General features: G+C 32.9%; 2 protein-coding genes, 1 long non-coding RNA gene and 1 pseudogene across 3 annotated transcripts; all 4 read left to right on the top strand.

Moving 5' to 3' along the window:
• The first annotated feature begins 200 nt into the window (after positions 1–200).
• On the top strand, positions 201–1,494 carry LOC101244998 (pentatricopeptide repeat-containing protein). Its single transcript, XM_004230330.5, has one exon. It carries the CDS (start codon positions 353–355, stop codon positions 1,322–1,324), a length of 972 nt encoding a protein of 323 aa, XP_004230378.1. The 5' UTR covers positions 201–352; the 3' UTR covers positions 1,325–1,494.
• Positions 1,495–5,708: 4,214 nt separating this feature from the next.
• LOC138338215 (uncharacterized) lies at positions 5,709–9,015 on the top strand. The gene is made up of 3 exons (XR_011211643.1): positions 5,709–5,846; positions 7,938–7,996; positions 8,887–9,015. It is a non-coding gene; the product is annotated as an uncharacterized lncRNA (long non-coding RNA).
• Positions 9,016–9,017: 2 nt separating this feature from the next.
• Positions 9,018–11,312, top strand: LOC101252336 (uncharacterized; annotated as a pseudogene).
• A 2,559-nt stretch (positions 11,313–13,871) lies between these two features.
• LOC101244714 (uncharacterized) lies at positions 13,872–14,716 on the top strand. Its single transcript, XM_004230329.5, has one exon. It carries the CDS (start codon positions 14,205–14,207, stop codon positions 14,544–14,546), a length of 342 nt encoding a protein of 113 aa, XP_004230377.1. The 5' UTR covers positions 13,872–14,204; the 3' UTR covers positions 14,547–14,716.
• Positions 14,717–15,138: the final 422 nt, after the last annotated feature.

The following is a 15,138-nucleotide window of genomic DNA, read 5'->3' as shown; positions in this document are numbered from 1 at the left end:
GCTTTAAGTTTGGAGTTTGTATCTTTGCTGTTAATTTAATAATTTGGTGTTAAATTGATGTCCAATTATTTAAATTTATTGGAGAATTTTTCTATCAATTATTTACTTTGCTCAAAATTTTATTGAAGTTTTTAATTTATTATAAATGTGCTGTTTTGTTTTTAAATTGATGTATATTGGCCTAATGTAAGGATGACTATGAAACATAAATGAATATTGGGCTAATAAAAGATACGTCTAGTTAAATGTCTAAATGAATAAACATACAAGATACTTTTAAATATTGAAACAAGTAATTTAGCCATTGCAACTTCTAGTCTTTTCGCTGATTTGACGTTCTACTACATCGCCGATGGCCGGAATAACCATTGCCCGGTGGCTCACAGTCTCTCCAGCGCCGTCTTTCTCCGTAATCCGCCGATCCCTCTCCTCTTATGCCCTTCGTTTCCACTACACTTCCTCTCTCCCTACCCTAAGCCCCCTCAAAACAGTGTCCTTTTTATCAGTCCCCAAAACTAGCGCATTCAGAAGTAGACTATTTTCCACCGCCACCCCAGAAACTCCCGTTTCGAGTAACTCTACTTCAGCTCCTCCGAAGCGCAACACTTTAGTCAATTTCTCGCTATCTGATTCAGAAGACTCTGATGCTGAGGCGGACACCAAAGAGATAACAAAATTGTCCACTAAGGAAATAGATAAATCCAAATTACCACCACCATACGACCCATTTAACAAGAAACCCGTAATTGAGGAACCCGAAGACCCGACAAACTTGCAAGAAGTGTTTCAGAAGATACGTTCAGATGGGATGATCAACAATGCAGTGAAGATGTTCGACGGATTGTCTAAGGACGGACTGACCCACGAGGCCTTGGAGCTTTTCTCTCAAATCAAGGACAAGAGCCAAATGCCAGATGTAGTGGCTCATACGGCGGTAATCGAGGCATACGCCAACGCAGGGCAGCCCAAGGAAGCTCACAAGGTTTACCTACGGATGCTGTCATCTGGAGTGCTGCCCAATGCGTATACATATAGTGTGCTGATCAAGTCGTTGGCGGAGAGTGGAGAAGAGAAGTTTGTGAAAGAGGCGAAAAAGTATGTGTTGGAGATGGTGGAGAAAAGGGGAATGAAGCCCAATGCAGCTACTTGTTTGGGTAGTTTTGAAGGGTTGGTGAAGGCAGGGATGGAGGAAGAAGGAAAAGAGTTATTGGAGATAGTGAAGAGCAAAGGAGCTGTGCCTGAAGAGAGCAAGATGAGAGAGGTGTTGAAGAATAAAAGAGGGTTAGTTTATAGGACCATAATGCAGGTTTTCTATGACAAATAAAAGATGATTTTTTTTTTGGTTAATAGCTATTTGCTGTGTAGATTGTTGAAGTAGGAATGTTCTTGGTATTTTTCGTGCTTATCACAAGACATGCAGAGAACTGTGCGCTTATGGAAATTTGATTTTTTAGTTTTTGGCAATTTGTGACATATGCAAACCTTTGACCAAAATGTCTTCTAGTAATTTTTTTAAATAAGTAGTATTGTTTGAATTTCTATGTTGAGAGATGCTACAATAGACTCTTGTGGTCCGAATTTTTATTGAATCTCACACTAAGCGAAAACTTAGTACACTAGATGCACTTCAAATAAAATTGTGTTACATTTGGATGTGTTTAACACAAGCGCATAAAAAACTATGTTACATTTGGATGTGTTTAACACAAGCTCGTCATATTTTATCCGTCTTTTAATTCAATTATCTGAATGACTATTGCTTTTGGGCACTAATATGTGGTGTGCTATTGCACTATGGTTCTGAAAGTGCCACTTACATTTTGGCCTTATGACCCTTCCAATAAATTCTCAATAAAATAAAGATTTAGTTAGATTTTACATCCATGAGATAAGACTACTCAATCTTACATCAAACTGGCCTTTGATTACCTAAGTTAGAATAGCTAAAGTACTGATCAACAGGACAGATAACTCAGGGTTATTTGGTAGCATGTTAGAATTGTAAAGGTATTAGTAGCACAAGGATTAGTTATGAGTGAAACTATGCAGTATAAACTACGTAGCCTCACCATTACCATAGTAGTATACATTACTCTGTTCTAAAAAGCTGTGTTCTGTTATGTTAATTTCTATATTTTTGAAGTTATACAAAGATCAAGATTCTCCCATGTAATAGCGCGCATTACTTCTCTTTTTTTTTCCCTATAAATACTCTGTTAGTTTCTGTATAGACTAAGAGCTAATTTTGAAGATGGGGTTTCAAGGAAGATATGAGAGACTTGTTGAAGAGAGGGTAATTGTAATAAGGCCAAGAAGGTGTTGGCTTATCAAGAAAATGAATTGGAAGTCATTTTCTTGTTTTTTAATATAGCCAAAGAGGGTTGCTAGGATTTATGGGGAAATAGTGAAAAGAATGAAGAATATGGAAGATGTGTGTCCTGCTTTTGTATTGTCTTGTCAATGGGGACTGACTCCCTGTCCTGTCTCATCCCCAAAGAATTTCTTTTGATAAGGACATGAACCCTACTTTTAATCACAAGAGTCTTAATGAAGAGTTCAATTAGAAAACTATACCTCTAAAGTTATTATAAACTATCACTATATTATACTTTTACCTATTGTAGCAACACATAACATATCTTATTTTCAAGAAAATGAGAGTGAAGTTTATTTAAAATCTATATTCTCAATAGTCCGGAAATTATACTGGCCTCTATTTTGTAATTAAAGAATAGAGATAAGAACGGAATGAGAAACTCAAACGGTAAAAATAAAAATGAGAGGATAAGAGCATTTACTCAATAATTTGCGCAAGAGTATTTTCCCTGAAATGTAATGGACTGTTTCGCCTAGTTAAAAAGCCCACTTTGTCATGATTTGTTGGTAGCAATCATTACCCGACCCATCTAACTTGGGAAGGGTCCACCTACTTTCGAACCCATATGGGCCCATACCTACCAACCCAATTTTGCTCTATTATTAATTAGATCGTTACCATTTTTGTATTATATTATAATAATATTTAAATAAAACAAATCAAAGTTTGTATGAAATATTCGACAATTGTTTTCAACTAATAATTATATGCATAGCCGACTCTAACTTTCTTTCGATCAAAATAAAAGAATTAATGTCCTACAAATTTCTTTAAGTTGCGCCTAAAAGTTTGGTCTACTTAATTAGGTGAGGTGATGGATAAGTTTAAGAGCAAGTCGTGTTTTCTCGACTAGGGAAAAAAGGAGACTGAATTAGCATTAGACATTTTTTTACAACATAAAAAAGTAAGCAAAAAGAAAATATATCAATGTTTGGTTAATTTCTAGTCCAATCAAATTATACATTGACACGAGAAAAGAAATTTAAATTTTAAATAAAAATATATAATAAAAACATTTTATCATAATAAGTCGCAATCTTTCACATAATTTGTTGGCAAATTTAAGTTTAGCAATGTGTTAAAAGTTGTTGTTATTATTATTATTATTAAGTGACATTTGCTTTAGGTTTAGGGACAATTTATTAAACAAAATAAAAAAGTGAAAAAAAATAAGCAAGTACATGAAATATATAAGTTTTTTATATTCTACTTCTTTTTTTCATAAATGACTTGACCCATTTGAAAAAATTAACTTTATTATGTTATAAATCCATTGAACTAATTAAGTGGACTGTCCATTGGATATTCATTAATTACTTGTATTAGTATATGTATATCTCTTTATCTTTATATTGCCATGAACTTGATTTTATAACACTTTATATATTTATTTATCTAAAATTTATTATCCTCAATGATTTTGGTCCCTTTAAGCTGCATTTCTTAACACAAGGACTCATTTAAAAATATTCGTTCACTAATTTTTGTGAATAAATAAAAATCTTTCCATATAAAAAATAGAATCGATCACTCTTAATTTTATGTATATATATATATATATATATATATTTTAAAAGAAAATGGTACAACTATCAATAAAGTTAGTTCCTTGTACTTCTGCTCATGAGTATACTTAGTATTATTATCATTCACCTTACACTAATTTATATACTATTTTTTAATCAAATAATTATCTTGTATTCTGAATCATTTAATTCTACTAGAAATAAATTATTTATTTGATATGAAGAAAAACATTCTCTGTCATATTAACCACCCTCTTAATTCTTATTCATCTTCTGAAAAAATAAATATCTTATTTTATATTATGATTATTATAATTTTTATTTAATTCACTTTCCAATACCAAAATGATTTTGTTATACAACTCTATTTCTAGTGAACCATATAAATTTAATTTTAGTTTTCAAAATCCCTAAAAAGGAAAAAGAGAAAATTTATAAAAAAAAACAAACTTTATGTGTGAGCAATATCTATCATGATTAAACTTCTTCTGTAATAAGCCTATCAAGAGGACAGAAATCTTGGAACGAACAATAAAATTATTTTTATATGATTTATAAATTTTTAAATTATTGTATGATTTTGTAAACTAGACGATTTATGAGCCTATTAAGTATCAAGAACTACTGTCCGTCAATAAAAATTGTTAAACACGTAATGAATGTGGTCCAGTTGTCAAGTAGTTAAAGGGTTACCCGTGAGCAAACCCGACAATTTTGGCGTCAATTGCCATATCCTGCAACTCCCTTTTCTCTCTCTCTCTCTCTCTGCCTGATTCTTGTTTCTTTCAATTCAATTCAAATTCTCACGGCTTTTGTTTCTCTTTCACCTAATAGACACTCTTCGTCATCCACTATCTGCACAACTGCACTCACAGTTACTTTCGTCATATTCCAGGTCCCCCACATTCATGTTTGTGGTCCTATTTTTTTCTATAATTTCTTTGATTTAACTTTTATATTTTTATGTCTGTTTCCACCAACAATCAACCCAGTTCTGTTGATGGCGAGGGCGGTGGGGGAAGCGGCGGCGAAGATGATGCCGTTGGTGGTAGTCGGTGTAAAGAGACGGATGATTCAGAAGGAGAAGGTGATAACAATAAGGATTGGAGAAAGAATAAGGGGAAAAGGGTGACTTGTTTTCGGTTTAGAAAGGTTAAAAGTACGTTGTTGAGGAGGAAAAGAAAAGGGGTTTCTGGAAATTCGGAGGGAAGAAGGGAAGGAAGTGGCGGAGGAAGAGGGTGTTACTTGTGCTTGAAGAGGCCGCTTACTTCGGATTCAGGTGGTGAGTCGCAAACGAGCGATCCTAATAGCCCCAATTTTACTTATGAGATGCTAAGGGTTTTGATTGAGAAGAATGATTTTTATTCTAATGAATGCAATCCCCATTTAGATGTAGAATCTAAGCCCCGCTATAATCAAGATGATAAAGATAAATGAATTGTGATTAAATGAAAAGGAGAATTTTTGGATGATAATACGATTTGATTCCTTGTGCTGCATTCTGGGTGAGTGTAGAACTCAGTGGCTTTGAAATGCCAATATTTTGTGCAATCGAGTGAGAATAATTAATCATGGCCTAGTAGTTCTTGGTTTGTATTGAGTCATTGAGCAGTCAAAACACTGTATTTGAACTCCGAGGCTCAAGGGGGTGAAATAATTCGGTACTTTTAGTTTGTTATTGTGTCTGGTGTATGATTCTCTATTTGGAGAGTTGAAAATCATTTCTATCAGATTGAGAGCATAGCTATTAGAAATTTGGAATAGCAATCCGAAGGAAAGTTACGTTTCTGGGTAATTGATTTTGACTTTGGGAGAATTTTCCTATGTGGAATAGAAATTTTCAGAAAGTGGGACGTGTTGGATTTATATTTGAAAAAGATCGAGGCGAAGCCAGAGAAACTGTCCATCCAATTGCTAGTGGTGGATGGCAACTCGAGCACGAGGTATAGAACTTGTTTCAATGAAACTATTCTTTATGCAAATGAATCAGATTTTGCGGTGATCACCTCTTGTAGCAACCATAATCTTGTAATTCTACTTCAATAGTGTTCAGCATTTAGTTCTTAGAGCCATAATTTGTAAAGAAGTACCGGCCACAGTTCACATTGTATATGTAGGTGGAAATATTGCATATCTATGAATCATGTAATTACTTTTGATGTAAAGCTTTACTTTGAGAAATTTTGCCAGTTTTCTGTCATGTTATATCTTCTTTTGGGTTCTTGACTAGATGTCAATGATCGAACATTTTTGAACTTCATAAAACACCATGGTGGATCATGGTGAAGCCAAACATTAGAGCAATATGGCCTTATGGTGAAACAGATGGATCATAGAAGCCCCATGCTATCAAAGTTCGTTGTGTTATAGCTGTAACTTAATATGATAACTAGTGTACCTAAGGTTCGTTGTGTTACTATGACTTATATAAGACAGAATTCTGAACAACTCGTGTTGGGACCTTGGAGTGAAAAGAGCTATTTTTCTTTTCACACTTCACGGGACCATTGTTTCCTCAAAAAAGATTTAGAATTTACATTTTCATTCTGTAACTTACATTCTAAGGATGGTGATGTTGTAGAAGAATCTGTCAGAACACTTTGTACATGTCTTCCTCTCTGTGTTTTGGTATCAGTGTATAAATTTGATGAATGGTCGGTCACTAAACTGGCCTTTGCTTACAACCTTATTTAACACCATGCTTTGTTGTTTAAAGCAACAACTTTATTGTGCTTGGTATAATTAGAACTTTAGGCAATCCGATACTCAGTGTCATAAAATTGATGGATAACATAAGTGATGGTACTTTAGCTTTGGCCGAAGGCATTGCTAGGAGAGGATACCAGAAATAAGAATGTGTAGAAGGTAAGCGTATGCTCAAAAGACATTTTCAAATTTTTTTTTGAAGTGGTTTGAATGTGGGATTATCTGGGTATGTTGTTGTTTTGAATGTGTTTTTCAATGAAAAGTTCTTCTACTAACAAAATACTCTCATATTTTCAAGAAACTAGAAGTATTTAGACAAGGTTATTTTGCACAGTCTTTTTCCTTCAAAAAGCTTTTTATTTAAGGCTATCAAACTGCTCGTAGTTACCTAATTTAGCTCTGTGTCGGTATAAAGTTGACCAATGAACCCCATTATATTTAAAATTATGTAGGTCATTTCATACTGTCATTAATATTAGATGAAACTTAAAAGAGTAGTCATCCCGCTGGATGTGGATCGTCCATAGGTTCTGATAAAGACTAAATAGTATAGTAGGTGAGTTAAATCTGGAAAAGCCGAACAACTAGTGTTGAAGATGTGGAAACTTTGTGGTATTTGTTAAATTGTAGTAGAAGGAAATATATTTTGAGCTGGGGGCATATCAGAAATAGCGCCTCTCTACCCCACAAAGTTAGAGGTCAACCTATTCTTCCCAGACTCCACTTGTGAGATCAGATTGGTTATGCTGTTGTTCTAGAAGGAAATATGTGCATGGTAGGATATCAAATAAGTTTCATAGATCTTTGTCCACTAAGGGAGGGAATAATTTTGTGAGTGTTCCTAAATGTAGTTCAGTTTCTGATTGTGTTGCTTAATGTGCAGTTGTACTATCATCAGTGTCCGTCGACTAATAAATAAAACCACAGCACCAAGAGTGTTTTCGAAATGGTGGCTATCTTATTTTTGAAATGGGAATGATGACTCTTTATTTAAATAAAGTCCCAGTACCTAGAGTATGCTTTTTTATAATTGTTGTTTCAGATAGTACAAACTAAAGGTAAACTATCGATGCCACATGCATTGAATGTACCCCAACAGGTGATGAATATTAAAGCTATGAATCTTTATGGATCTTAAAGTCAGACATATAATCTGAATATTATGGTGTTTGACTTTTCAATATTATGAGAGTGCAATGTTTTTCCTATATGACCTTAACAAATATAGTTTTTGAACTAGCTTGACTGTGAGTTGCATATTTCATTGTGCTATACTTTTCGTTGAGTTCCACGTTAATGTTTAAAATTCTACTTTTCTCCTCTGACAGTTTTTCTCGTCTCTCATCCTAAATGAGAGAGCCATCCATTTCAATTCCATTCATGAAATGTAAGTACTGTTCAAGTTTGTATTTCTTGGCTTAATGCATATTTTTCTTCTTGATGCTATTATAATATGACTGCCCATTGTTGCTCCATGGAATGGTGCCCCTGCCTTTTCTCTCTGTTTTCTGAACTTTTGTGACAAGTAGCTATCATGAATACTGATGGGATAATTGTAGTCATGAATCGGCTCTATGATGTGGAGAAACATGTATTTGTTCTTAACTTAACGAGATCCTCTTTCTATGACCGAGTTTCTATGTGTTGACTTTTTAAATCTTTGCAGCACACAGAGATGGGTAATAGTTAAAAGTTCTGTGAGTTAAACAAGATTGTTTTACGTCAAAAACTCAATTACATAAACACACACTTTCAACTATTCTACTGAATATATGCTACCTCTCACAAGTACCAAGTAACTCCGTTGGCAAGGTTAGGCAGGTCGGAAGAAATCACCTTGTATCTTTTTGTCTGCTAAAATTTGATCCACGGTCTTCAAGGTTTCCACTCTCATCACTGATACCTTTGTGCTTTAGGTGCAACGGGTCAAAAAATCTACTTTTTTAATCCTATGTATGTAGAATGCAACTGGTTGTCACTATTAAGTTTGACTGCATGCTCAAATTTTGAGCCTACGGTGCATTATACTTTGAAATATGGATATGCATCCTCAGGCCCAGTTGCTTGACTTTTATTATGGCTGTTTCACTGTAAAGCCTTTGTAAAAATACTGAACGATATTTGAAAATCCAAATCGAATTGATTGCACAATGTTTTATCTTTTTTAAGCTGAAGAAGACATTCACTTTATGCTTTGTTCATCCACACCATTTTCTGATATGGCACTCATACATCCAAGATCTATTTGAACTGTCAAGTTAATTACCCAACTTGTAGACTGCTACTGATATATGAAGTCAACAAAAATCAAGAAGCTTGATGAGTCTTAAACCTAAAACCTTGAAGAATGTAAGGGAAAGCCTTCAAATTTGTCAAAACAACGCAAGATTTTGTTGAAAGATGCTGATATGTTAAATAATTATGACTTGGAAGAGGTGTCATCTGCTCGAACAGAAGATCGACTTAAATATCCAGACCTTGTGAGCCAGACTTCTCTGGATGCCTGCTAAGTGTCCATTTCATTGAAACTTTTGAGGGAGAAGGTCTCTTAGCTGAATTCTATAGCCAAATTGGTGTCTGATGACCTGCTGCTTTCCTCCGCTTTCTTTGGATGGGTAAGTTATGCTTATGCATGAAGCCACTTCTATTTAGTCAATGAAGAGCTATTCCATTGAAAATTCACCAGCGTGAACTATTTCTAAAAAAAAATTTATTACTCACCGGTCTATGTAGGAAACTCGTTTCTCTGGTTTTTGTAATTGAATGCACTGTATTTCTACTCTTGAATTTGAGATCACTCCTTAAATTTCAATTGAATTAGACTTTCCCTTGATAACTATGACCAAACTATCGTCCCCTTGTTTTACATTTCAATTATGTGGGTCTCCATGTTGTGATGTTGTTGATTCATTTACATGACTGGACTTTAATTCTCTTGTTTATTTATTTGAAATGTATTTCTGATAATGTTAAAGCAATGCAGGCGCTTTATCCGAAGGTGCAAGCAGGGGTGTTTGCAGTTTGTGATTGTCAAGCCCATATTAGTGCTCGTAACCATCATACTATATGTAGAAGGAAAATATGAGGACAGAAATTTCAGTCCAAGCCAGTCATACCTTTACCTCACAATTATATATACTATCTCTTACTCAATGTCACTTTATGCATTGGCTTTGTTTTACGTGGCATGCAAAGATCTGCTCCGTCCATTTAATCCAGTTCCAAAGTTCATCATTATAAAATCCGTCGTATTCCTTACGTATTGGCAGGTAACTCCCCAGATTTGCTCAGTTACATGTTATTTTCTCACTTTGCTTTTGAGTAAGCAAAATATTATTCAGTTTTTGACTGCTGAACACTCTTTGGTTTCACCAAATCCGGCATATTAGCTTAATTCTGTTGTTACTTACTACCATATTAACAAAAATAATGATATTATTTCCGCTGTCCTGTTTTTCATGGCACACTTTTCTTTTAGTATGTACCCAAAAACTGATTATTTGCACTTTTTGGAAACTATTTGATCTTACCATCTCCATTTCACCCTCAATGACACTACTTTTTGGTACTGACCCACTTCAGTTTTTTCTCCTTTCAGAAGTTTTACTGAAATCACAGAATTGATTGGCTTTTGTTGCATCTATTATAATTATAACTGTGTAGATTAATGTTTCTGGGTATTATATTTTTCTTTCTAACTTCCTCTGCCAGGGTGTTCTGGTGTTTCTAGCTGCAAAGTTGGAGCTTATCAAAGATACCGAGGAAGCTACTGATTTCGGAATTTTATAATTTGTATTGAGATGCTTATTGCAGCTTTTGCTCATTTTTATGCATTCCCATACAAGGAATATGCTGGCACAAATATTGGTCCTCCTGTTGGTTTTACTGCTAGCCTTGGACATGTCCTTATGCTCAATAACTTTTACCATGACACGGTTCACCAGGTAAGACAGAGACTTGCTCATTTTCACTTGTGCTGTATGTGTACTCCACATGTGTTGTAACAAATTCCATTTTTTGCTTCCATGAGTGCAATTTGCTCCTACTTATCATGATTATGTTCTTAATAATCATGATGATGCCGAAGAAGGGGGTGCAAAAAGTACAGGGCAAGGACTTTTGTCCCAACTGGCCCAGAGATGGATACTGTTAGGAAAAACAAGCACATAATTGGGAACAAACAGGAAGATGTACAATTATCTACTCTCTCCCCATCTGCTAATAACAACAATCCTCAAAATCCTGTTGCAGGCCAGCAAACAGGGAAATCGGAGGCAAGAACTACTCTTTGCTTATGGATGCATCAACTAATGTTTCAGCACCCTATGACTTATCACTGATTGACGTATAGATATTTCAACTTATCCATCTAAGGTACCTGCAGCCATTCCTGGGTCAAGGTGATGCTATTGAATTTTTCAACCATGTGTGGATTCATTTTGTTTGGGAATTAAATATGGCCAGCATCACACGTGACCTGAGTATGTCGCTGTGAAGCTCACAGTTGTAACTTTAGTTTGTAAATGTAGGCAAAGCTAGTTTCTACCTTGTACTTTTGATTGTGTGTTCCCATTTCCATATGTAGTGTAATTAGAGAAACCTCAGTTGTGTTACACTTGGATGTGTTTAACACAAGCTCATCATATTTTTCATCTGTCTTTTAATTCAAATATCTGAATGATTGTATTACTTTTGGGCACTAATCTGTGGTGTGCTATTGCACTGTTGTTCTGAAAGTGGCACACCCTTCCAATAAATTCTCAATAAAATAAAGAAGTGGAATCGTGATTGATCTAACCATTCAATTCGACTAAAATGTTTACCTCACCAAATTTAAGAAGCAGTGTTTGTTTTGTTTAAAAGCTGGTTATCATGGTTGTTAGGTAATATCAGAACCAAACACATGTTATGTTATATCAGAATAATGTCTATGGTGTACGTTATTGGTTTTGAGAGACGTAACTAATATGGCCATATACTTGGTTGCAGAAGTGTAGCCACCTCTTTCATGTTGTATTTTAATAATATTTGTGCCAAACACGGCTCTCACTACGCACGTCTTATCTAAGTGATGAAAAATGGGGAATTAAGATAGAAGCACTGTAGCAGGAGAACAGCCTATGGAAGTATTTTATGCAGTTGGACATGAAAATAAGGTTGCTTTTTGGTTAAACAAAAGATTGACAGATTATAATATATATACCTTCAAATGATCATATTCTAATAACGATTATCCCTACTCGTGATTGTTCAATTAATTAGTCGTCTCTTGCAATATTAATATTCATATTAATCAATGCACGAATCAAGATATCTTCTTTTTACTACTTTTTAATCGCAAACAATCGTATGATTCACGCCTAAAGGAAACTAGCTCCCTTTTAATTAATTGAGATCTCAACATTCTGATATTATAATATTATTAGTTTTTAATCACAATTAGCTTAATTGCTTCATGTTTAGATTTGAAGACTCACATTCAGGCTATTGTGACCATTTGGTTATTAAAGTGATAACAGTAGTTTATTCTATGAATTTTAAATGACCAAACAAACTTATGTGATTTTGATGTAACAAATAGTTTTGCTGTAAACGCTTGTAGTGAAAGACATACACAAATGTAAGGGATTGGTTACACCTATTCTAATTAATAAAATCTGAATTTTATCTTTATCCAAACTCTCGTTCTTATTTATTTTGCAAGAAACATATGAATTCAATAGGTTTAAGGAATCCATTTTGTTCCTTAAGATTAGTCTATCCTAATAATAATTAGATTACCTAAACCTCTATGACTTGGTAAAATATTTCGTACGATTAAAACATATATTCAATATAAGTGAATTTTTAAATAACTATTGTATTTTTTAAATCATGAATTTATTTTGAAAAGTGAAACAACAAATATTATATCAGGTAAATAAATAAAATAAAATAGCGACTTAATTAGAAAGACTTTACGTAACAAAATATAAATAGTATAAAAAATATCGTGTGCCATTCTCAAAATGCATGCTTGAATTAAATGATGAAAATTAAATGGGAGAATATCCTATATCATGCTTTCATTACTCTTGCAATAAATCAAAACAAAGGAAAATATATTCTCAAAAAAATTTATATAGTAATATTTATTTTCCAAAAAATACAAAATAAAGTAAGTCAAAAGTAACTGACGTGACTCGTGGGTGAGTTATGCCACGTCTCCAATAGAAAAAAAAAACAGATTCTCACTGTTTAAATTTGCCTAACATGTAAAAACATAAAAAATAAAATAAAAAAAAAGGTCACGTGATTTTCTCTCTCAAACTTCTATTAATTTCCCACAATACCCTCAATTGGCACGTGACCTCCTTAAAAACAGTATGCAAAAAGTTAAAAAGGATATTAATTTGATACAATTTTCTCGTAATAGAGCACACAAAGTGTTGATTCTGATAGCTAAAATTTGAATACATTTTTTTAATGTGATAAGCATAATTTTCTCAAAAGACCACACATATTAAGAATAACGATTTAAAATGAATTTAAAATATAAAAAAATATATGCAAAAAAAATAAAAATTGAAGTGACTTAATACAAAGAGTGGTAAATTTAGCTATCCCCCTTATCAAGAGTAATCAACTATTCCATATTCGCATTTTCTCTCTTCTTTTTTATTATGGCTATAAGTGATAGATTTTGCTTAAGCACTCAATAGTTTAAAGGTTGATTTAATAAAATTACTGTTCAAATTTTAGTGGAGAAATATCGAGAGATGTTTTGCCTATCTAAATTTTAATGAATAAAATTATTTTTTATGTTTTAATTCGTTTGTCTGATGAAATTGGATAAGATTTATAAATCTAATGATTATAAAACTGAATATATATTGAATATATCAAAAACGTTTGTTTTATTTATGGTGGCATGTAATAAATTAGAATTAAAAAGTAAAAAAATATTTGTTTGAATTAGACCATGATTCGTTTGATTGAGCTTAGAATTTATAGCTTTTAAGCTATAAGTTATATAACACGAAAAATTTAACTTATTTAAACCAAGAAAAGTAAAAATTTAACTTATAAGTTTTCATATATTTTTGTTAAATTAGCTTAAAAACAAATAGTTAAAACACTTTCTATATTTTACAAATATTTCAAAGTAAATTAAAATTTATTTTAGGTAAAAAAAAACATCTAAAATAGATCAATTAATACATGCCTGAAATAAAAATTAGGACAAGATTAGAAATTCTATTTTTCACCAATAACTTTTTTTTTAAAAAAAAAATAAAGGTATAAAAGATTTTTTTTTTTTTTAAAAAAAAAAGGTCAAACAAGCATGGAAAAAGTAAAAAAGAAGAAAAAAATGTGGAGTTGCTATAAAATGAAGCACATCATTACGACGGCGTTATGGTCCTTAAAAGCAAACATTAATAGATTGCAGAACAGAGCATGACCTAAAATTAAAAAAAAAACAGAGCATTCAGACTGTAACCAACCCCTCTCTTCCCTTAATTCACGACCATTATATATCACCATTACCCTTATTTCTTCCTCCCCACTACACAATTTCTCTTTCTCTCTCAACCTATATATATATATCTATATGTATGGATCATAATATGGCTGTAAAACACATGTCTTATGGGGCAGTGAACATGTTCAGAACAGAAACAGGGTACACAGATATAGAAAAAAGACAGCTTTTCTTGAGAAGCTATCAATTCAGCAGGAAGAAGAGTGTAAGTGAAAGGATTAAGAAATCTTTCTTTAGAGTCAAAAGGGTGATATGGGTAAAGCTTAGATCAGCAAGAAAAATCAAGAAATTGGTTTGGTTGAGGCTCAAATATGGTATATTTGGGTATCGACGACGAAGGTTTTTTCGTCGAATTCAAAATTCAAGCTACTATAATACTAGTACTACTGGATGGTCATCTTCTTGTTTCTGGTAGGATTATCAACTTTTGTTAATTAAGTTATTTTAATTTAGGATTTAATTATGTAATTGGGTTGTGTTTTTATTAACTCTACTATGAACATGCCCAAATCTTGAACTTATTTCTTTAGTTACTTTTAGCGTATGTATACATATTTTTTTAGTATATGATTAACAACTTCATCAGTTCTCTTGTTATTTTTAAATTTCAGTGTTGAATTCAGACGTTTAAATCAGATGAATAGATGTGTTAGTATAATAATATGAGGACTCTATAGGTAGATTTTTCGAAAATTGGAACTTGAAAATTCGAGTTCCGGTGTTTGATTTTTACAATTTAAAAGTTTCGTGCGTGAAAGTCCCAAAACTGGCTCAAATTTTATGTCCGAACAAATATTTGAACATACATTTATAAAATCGGAGCTTAATTCTTGTGTACATAGTTATGCTCAGTAGCAGTTGGTTAGATAATACCATTAATTAAAGCAAAAAAACTTGAAAGAAAGTAGGTAAAGAATGAGAAAGAATCTGAAATCTATTAAAATGCCTTATACTTAAGGACCACAAAAAAATAAATGTCATGTGGTACCAATTTTTTTTGTGGTTTA

The sequence above is a fragment of the Solanum lycopersicum genome, chromosome 1 (genome assembly GCF_036512215.1).
Source record: "Solanum lycopersicum chromosome 1, SLM_r2.1".
Lineage (NCBI taxonomy): Eukaryota > Viridiplantae > Streptophyta > Magnoliopsida > Solanales > Solanaceae > Solanum > Solanum lycopersicum.
The sequence above is the reverse complement of the archived record's forward strand: the minus strand, read 5'-3'. Positions and strand labels throughout refer to the sequence as shown.

Coding starts and splice junctions, on each gene's coding strand:
- LOC101244998 (XM_004230330.5), top strand. CDS start 353: ATGGCCGGAATAACCATTGCCCGGTGGCTCACAGTCTCTCCAGCGCCG.
- LOC101244714 (XM_004230329.5), top strand. CDS start 14,205: ATGGATCATAATATGGCTGTAAAACACATGTCTTATGGGGCAGTGAAC.